Here is an 8,216-nt window from a genome sequence, read left to right on the forward strand (position 1 = left end):
CCGAGTCGGCCAAGGAGTGGTTCCTGCAGGCTGCCAAAGATGTGAGTCTTGACTCACGGGGAATCTTGCTATGAATTTTGAGCCTCATTACTTGTGGCCTCTGAATGCACTTTGTGGACACAAATCTGTACACAATTTATAGTCAAATGTATTTTTCTGAAACCAGTATAAACCTATCCTAATTTTAAATAGCGCACATTTAAACATTTTCCCTTTTTTTTTAACTCTTCCAGAAATCTGCTGTTGCTAAGCACTTTGTAGCTCTGTCTACCAATGAGGTACGCTGACTCACACTCAGTAATCAGGTTTAAAATACAGTCTGTCCGTCTATCCTCAGTGTCTAACCTCTGTCTTTTTGTCCTCCAGGCCAAAGTCAAGGACTTCGGCATTGACACAGAGAACATGTTTGAGTTCTGGGATGTAAGTGTGTGTGCGTGTGTGTGTGTTTGCGTGTGTGTGTGTGTGTGTGTGTGTGTGTGAGAGAGAGTGTTTGAGCTTGCCTTACTGAACGAGGCTCGTGCAAAGGCTATTATTAGAGTAGTTGTTTGACCTCTGAAGTAGGCGTCTAGATCCACACACTGGCAGCTGCGCGGTAATCGGAATCTCTCCTCACGTCTCTGGTCTATGTTATAAATACAGCATGACCTTATCTTGCGCGGAGGTCACTCGACCACTGGGTCGCGCCAAAGGTCATCAGGCTGGTTTTAGGTACATTGTTGATATTTGAAGTGCAAGATCTCAGCTGTGTAGATGTGTCCTGTCTGAAAGATGAGATCAAGCAGAAGCAATCACACTAAACTGAAAATAATACATTTATGCTACACCTATACTGTACCTGGCAGGCTATCAAAGCAAGCTTAAAGAATGTTAGCTATGTTAACGTCATCACTTTTATGTCAGCTTTATGTGAAAATGGATTAAGGATGAAATCTTTGGTAACTAAAAAAAGTTTTGAGAAAGTTTAGTTTATGCAATAAGCAAGTTTATTTATGTAGGATCAAGAGGAATGAACAGTATGTAGCGTAGGTGGAAGCTGGAAAAACTGAAATCTCTGAAATGCAGAACAGAGGAGTTTATCATTATTTTTAACGAGGTCATCTACTTTCCAGTGGGTTGGAGGACGATACTCCTTATGGTCTGCAATCGGACTATCTATCGCTTTGCACATTGGTAAGTCAGAACAGTTACTGTTTAAAATATTATTTATTTATCAAACTAATTCTATTTTTTTTATTCTTAGGCTTTGAGAACTTTGAAAAGCTCCTAGCAGGAGCTCACTGGATGGTAAGTACTTATTACTTCATCAGTAAAAAGTAAATAAAATGACGGTCAGCCAATCAAATAGTTAACATTAACTAAGTATTCATGACAAGTTCATTACAGGAATATGAACAAGTGAATGAGAGACATAAGGAATGAGTGTGAATGTAAAGTATAAGACACTGTATTACCAGCTTGTGAAGGTTAATGTGTTTACTCACACTGTGTAGGACACTCACTTCCGCACAGCTCCTCTGGAGCAGAACGCACCAGTACTTCTGGCCATGCTGGGTATCTGGTACATCAACTTCTTCCAGGCGGAGACTCACTGTCTGCTGCCCTATGACCAGTACATGCACCGCTTCGCTGCCTACTTCCAACAGGTGGATACCTGACTGTAGTTTTTGGAAAGAAAAAAGCTACTTGAAAGATAGATGGTTGGATGGATGGATGGATGGATGGATGGATGGTAGACATGGATAGATGGTATTGAGTAACTCTAGGGATATATTGTAGGGTTAGATTGAGGTGATGGTAGAGATGGTGTATGAATAGACTAAATGCAGGACAGAATGGATATATGCTTTGGATGGATGGATGAATGGATAGCAGATATTGATGTCTGTATGATAGGAGTGGAATAATGCATTGTAGAGATGAATGATGATATGGTAGATGTATGATGGATTGTACAGATGATTAATGAATGCATGGTAGAGATCCATGGCTAGGATAGATAGTAGGAATAGATTAGTAGAAGAATGGATGGTAGGGATAGATGGTAGGGATAGATAGATAGATGGATGAATGGATATGGTAGGGATAGAGTTGATCTACTAGAGTATAATGTAGTGTACAAAATTCAATTTGTAAATTGGACAATATTGTCATGTTCAGGGTGACATGGAGTCGAATGGGAAGTACATCACCAACCATGGCACTCGCGTAAACTACCATACAGGACCCATCGTATGGGGAGAGCCTGGAACTAACGGACAACACGCCTTCTACCAGCTTATTCACCAAGGTGACGTCTGCAAGATACACTTTCCCAGAGAGAGAAAGCGGACATAAACATGGCACTACTTTCTCCATAGATGTGTGTGAACAAGTATTATTTCTGGAACGCTGTTCTGTATCTTTTCCTGCTAAGCCCTAAATCCATGAGAGATAAAAGAAAGCAGTTAACAGAATTTATCCCAAACAAATACTCAGTATTATTACAGAGTTATGACTCATAACTCACACATATATTTATAGCTGCAGCAGACCCACATTCTGACCTTTGTGGTATCACAAAATTAGAACATAAATGTAAACCTACTTAACTTATCCATGACTTGAGAACATCAAGGTTAGAATATTTTAAGGCTTCAACAAGTGGGGGCACAAAACAGTTCATCAGACACAAGCTTCAGCTATTTTGGAATGCGGGATCCAGAGTTTCTCTGCACACTCAGAATACTAATCTCTAAATCTTGAAATCTCTTCCAGAGGTTTCTCTGTTTGTCAAGACATGCTGTGTGTGTAAAAATGTTTCATCCTTCTGTCTCTTCTGTAGGAACTCGTATGATCCCTGCTGATTTCCTCATCCCAGCTCAGACTCAGCATCCAGTCAGAAACAACCTGCACCATAAGGTATGGTTAAAGAGAAAATATAATTATACTTGTACGGCATATTAGTTAAATTCTGATTTTGTGTGTTTGTGTGTATGTGTGGGTGTAGATCCTGACTGCTAACTTCCTGGCCCAGACCGAAGCTCTGATGACAGGAAAGACGACAGAGGAGGCGAAAAAGGAGCTGGAGGCTGGAGGAATGAGTGGAGAGAAACTGGAGAAAATCCTTCCACATAAAGTAATAGACTATTTGTAAAGAACAGTATATACTACCCCCTAGTGTTGTGGGGAACTTTATCCCACCCCCTAGTGGTGGAGCTTAAACAGCTCCCTACAAGTGAACATCAGATTAGCAAGATTTTTGTAAATACTTTACATTTAAAAAAAAAAAGTAAACTTATTAATGATTAATTCATGATATCAATAATTCATTCCAGTTACTAACAGTCTAATGACTGTCATTGTTACCATGGTAACAAAAGCCATTATTAAGATGTGTGGGGTTTTATTCAGGCTCTGTTCCATCATATTATATTGTCATTTGCTTCAAAGCGTTCAGCTTAACAAGAGTCGATTATTCTGTTGAATATTTGGAAATTTTCTTTTACAAAATCAAACAAACGTTGGATAGAAACACATAATAAGCATGTACGTATTAAGAAAATTCAGCTCATGAATACCATTAGATGATGAGATGAATTGAGTCATGTATATTCAGGGAATACCCACAATGCTGTTTGGTGGCTCTCTGGGACAAGATTCTGTATTAGACCTTGTTGTTAAAATAGAAATATGACTGCTGTATGTAACTGGATTGTATTTAAATACTGTATTAGACATAATTACATAATTAGACATAAACTGCATTATCTAGTGTGTTTGTGCTCTAGAAGACATATAAATATTAATAGTGAAAAATGTTAAATGATGGACTGTCTGACATGTTAAGGAAAAAAGAAGAGGATAAGAGATAATACACAGAACCAACATGTGTACCAGGGACTGCTCTGGAGAGCTTGTCTATAGCTTTATCCCTGTCTCAAAGCTTTTAATGTAACAGGGCTTTAAGATAAAAGAATACACTGGATACTCACTTTGAGCTGTTGTGGCTGGTCTGACATATCGAGGGATGGATGGATGGATGGATGGATGGATGGATGGATGGATGGTAGACAGTGGTGGAAAGGTGTAGAAGACCCCATCCTCCTCAGTTGGGATATGCGAAGAAGAGAATTCCACTGTGCTTCAATGTATATGTGGCAATAATAAAGGCTTCCATTTCATGGATGTATGGGTGAATAGTTGAATGAATGGCATAGATTGTCGGTAAGGATAAATGGGTGAACGAATGGATGGCAGAAATGGTTGTTGGGGATAAATGGGTGAATGGATGGTAGATATGGATGGTAGGGGAAATAGATGAATTGATGGTATAGATGGATTGTAGGTATGGATGGATGGATAGATGAATAGATGGTAGAGATTGATGGTAGTGATCGATGAATGGATGGCAGGCATAGAGGGTAGGAATAGAATGGTAAATGGATGGATGGATAGTAGAGATCTAGGGTAGATAATGTAAAGATTAGGACTTAACAAAAACAGTTTATGTCTCAGTCTGACCATTGTTTAGTAAATCAACTCACCTGGATACTGTGGACTATTTACTGTTACTCCAATATAAAATGTAGAAAACTGCTCATATACAAAAAAACATCGCTTTAAAAAAATAATAATTAGTTCTATATACTAATTTACTTTACATTATATGTGACTTGATACTCGGCTAAAGGTCTGAAATTGTATATTATGCTATTATGCATGTATATTATGCTACAGTTAGGCTTCATGTTCGAGCTTTCACTGCCTCACTGCATGTCACTGGCTTTAACAAACTTCTCTCTGTTTTAAAGGTGTTCCAAGGAAACAAACCAACAAACTCCATCGTTTTCAAAAAGCTGACACCATTCACTCTGGGAGTACTTATCGGTGAGATTCTTAACTCTGACTGTAGTTTAGTCCCATACACGTCATACATGCTCAAGCTAATTATTAATCCATAAGCATCCGAATGTTTATATCAGTGGGAGGGTGAGATTGTGGTTTGTGGTTCTATTCCCCTTAGAAAATGATACTCATCAAAAAAATACTGCATCAAAAGGATTTATCAGATAAAAGATGAAAGCACAACTTTTCACAGCGTCTTTCCTTTTCTTTAGCAAGCAAATAGATTACTAGCTATTAAGAAATCAATTAGCAGTTAGCTGTCTAATACAAACAAACATATGTGCTATCGTGTGCTATCAAATCTACAATGAAGGAAAAGTTTAAACATGACTATTCATTAGATTAGTGATGACTATAGAGTGATAGCTTTAGCATTAGTGCTAGTTTTAGCACGCCGCTATTCTGACAGCATTCCATATTTACCAACAACAACAAATATGAATGTGTTTTTTTTTGGTTTCTGCAGCAATGTATGAACATAAGATCTTCATCCAGGGGGTCATGTGGGAGATCAACAGCTTTGACCAGTGGGGGTGAGTATATATATATATATATATAATATATAACATTATATAACAGTGTAACACACAGACTCTAGAGGCTTTATAGCCAACACTGGTGTGGAAAACGACACTGGGAAACGAAAAAAAATACACAAAACCGTATCTTTGTTTAGTCTTTCACACAGAAATTAAAAACAAGGTGAATTTAATAAACACAGTCAAGTATAAATAGTTTAAATAAAATTAATTCTAACATAAAATTCAGTCATTCTTCCTTATGTGAAAAAAAGACCATTTCCAAAAAATCATTTCCATTTAATTTCTTTTTGATTATTGATCTAAATATTTACAGATATTACACCATTAGCCATCCTGTGTATCAGACCGGATGGCATTTTTATTTTTTTTATATTTTTTTACCTTTTTAATTTAAGAATTAAATTATAAATTAATTATTTATTAAAGAAAAGAGATCATTTGGCATTCAAAATTATTTTTTTTGTAATGGAACATAGAGGAACATACAGCTGCTGATTTAGCAAAATTCTAAACACATTTTGTATCAAACTGTGTGTGTTGTTAATGTGTTTAAATATATGAATCACATATATTTCAAAAAATCTTTAAACATCGTACCCTGAGACTACATCTAAATTCAAGGGAACAATATGTGATGTGAAAAAGAACAATTTGTCAGAAAATCTCACACACACACACACACACACACACACACACGTGCTACATGTAAAAACTATAATGTGTGAAAAGAAATGACTCGTGTATAAAGTGTGGGATTTTTTATTCCACCTTTGACGTTCATGTGATTTTTCTCGATTTTGATACTGTGATAAAACAAATACTTTTCTTTTATCTTAAGGCTTATTAGACATTATTAGACATTTTTCCAGCTTGAAATTGTATCATTCTGTTGTAAAATGATATTAGATTTTTAGATATTAGGAAGAAAGGCTCAGCAATAAAACGTGAAAGGTTCAACCTTGAAATTTGAATAAAGTTTTTTTTTTTAATAATAAAAGTTCATCAGTTTAATTGGATACATTCTACTAAATTCTGCTAAATATATCCCTGACTATGAGCAGTGCATTAGTGTAAACATTAAGACTGAATCATGTGCATAATTAAATGTTAAAAATTTGGTCTGGAACATTTGTCTGGTGTCTCTGAGTGAAGGGAGTCACATGCAGCCTACAAATGATGCTCTCTGTTCTTCATATATATTATCAGTTAGAATAAATGCTAGAGAGTACTTACACACACACACACACACACACACACACACACTCTCTCTCTCTCTCTCTCTCTCTCTCTCTCTCTCTCTCTCACACACACATACAGACAGACACACACAATAGTTGTCTGATCTTTATGCTCTGCTCACACACACAAAGCTCATCCTATACATACACACACAAAGCTTTTCTGCCTCCATCCTAAATGCACACACACACACACACATAGACACACCCACAGCAAGTTTTTCTGACTTCATTCTATGCACACACACAAACACACGCACACACACTAGTTGTCTGCTCTTTATGATTTGTTCCACCTATACACACACACAGCTAGCTTTTCTGACTTTGACACACACACACACACAGACATACACACGCAAACACACACACACACACACACACACAGCTAGATTTTTGGACACAGGCGCACACACACGCATGCACACACATAAACTGGTTGTCTGAACCTTATGCAGTGTTCCATCTCTGTATGTAGCGTAGAACACACACATACACCCAGACACACACACACACATACATACAAAAATTATCTGATCTTTTTGCTCTGTTCCATCTCTGTATGTAGTGTGGAACTTGGGAAACAGCTGGCCAAGAAGATCGAGCCCGAGCTGCAGGACACGGCTGAGGTCAGCTCCCATGACTCCTCTACAAATGGCCTCATCAATTTCATCAAGAAGAACTTTGCTTGAACACACACACACACACACACACACACACACAAACACACTCAGACACACACATACACAGACACACACACACACACACACACACACACACTCACACACACACATCCCAAAAACATACTTCACAGGCCCCCTGCCTGCCCTACGACCGCCTGGGATTTCTAGAAACTTCCATTACAAGCTGTATAAAGCCTCCAAGCTTGAATGTTTAAAAAAGTGGCCTGAGTTTGATACTTTAATACTTCATGCATTATAATAACACAACTTCCTGTTCGAAACGTATCAGCTAATTATTACAAGTTAAAAAGTTTCCTAATCAATTAAAAATATTATATTTACTAAGCACGACTGTGTATTTACACTTGCCTGATTTACCCCTGAGCCTCCATCACATTCACAGCATCACTAGCACATTCTCCAAAAAAGCTGGAAAAACCCCTCTAACTTCTGACCCACTATTTTATTAAATGTAATATTTATTTACTATAATATTTGATTTCATTTAGACTTCAGTAGCTGAACTCACCCAGAAGTTGTGCAAGCTGGTGCAATTTCCTTTTTTAACCAGAGATAAATTATTGCAAATGAGAAAACAGTATTTTGATATTATACGATCTGATTTGCTTCTAATTTATTTACGAGCATAGAGGTTAACTTGGTATTTGGAGTACGGTTGAACAGTGAATGGGTGGAATTTTAAACAGATCTATCTGAAAGTCTGACAGTGTGAGTTAAAATGTGCAGGGTTTTTTCCTTCTTTCTTCTGATCAGATATAAAGCTCAGAGGACAACTGAAGAACATGTGCGTTAACCGGAGTGATGAAACTAAGGTTGAGGAACCGTCAGAGCATGAATTTATAAACCGT

The 8,216-nt window shown here is 37.3% G+C and overlaps 1 protein-coding gene across 1 annotated transcript in view; it reads left to right on the forward strand.

Annotated features, from left to right (window-relative positions):
• gpib (glucose-6-phosphate isomerase b) overlaps positions 1–7,695 on the forward strand; it is an 11,030-nt gene extending 3,335 nt beyond the window's left edge. The window contains exons 7-18 of the mRNA XM_060878323.1: positions 1–41; positions 234–278; positions 367–420; positions 1,110–1,170; positions 1,241–1,284; positions 1,491–1,643; positions 2,158–2,287; positions 2,822–2,898; positions 2,987–3,115; positions 4,791–4,866; positions 5,351–5,417; positions 7,233–7,695. The exon at positions 1–41 is cut by the window's left edge and continues 31 nt beyond it. Of these exons, the coding sequence (XP_060734306.1) occupies positions 1–41; positions 234–278; positions 367–420; positions 1,110–1,170; positions 1,241–1,284; positions 1,491–1,643; positions 2,158–2,287; positions 2,822–2,898; positions 2,987–3,115; positions 4,791–4,866; positions 5,351–5,417; positions 7,233–7,356 (1,001 nt within the window). The 3' untranslated portion in view covers positions 7,357–7,695. The remainder of the gene's footprint in view (positions 42–233; positions 279–366; positions 421–1,109; positions 1,171–1,240; positions 1,285–1,490; positions 1,644–2,157; positions 2,288–2,821; positions 2,899–2,986; positions 3,116–4,790; positions 4,867–5,350; positions 5,418–7,232) is intronic.
• The last annotated feature ends 521 nt before the right edge of the window (positions 7,696–8,216 follow it).

The sequence above is a fragment of the Tachysurus vachellii genome, chromosome 9 (genome assembly GCF_030014155.1).
Source record: "Tachysurus vachellii isolate PV-2020 chromosome 9, HZAU_Pvac_v1, whole genome shotgun sequence".
NCBI classification, from domain to species: Eukaryota; Metazoa; Chordata; class Actinopteri; order Siluriformes; family Bagridae; genus Tachysurus; species Tachysurus vachellii.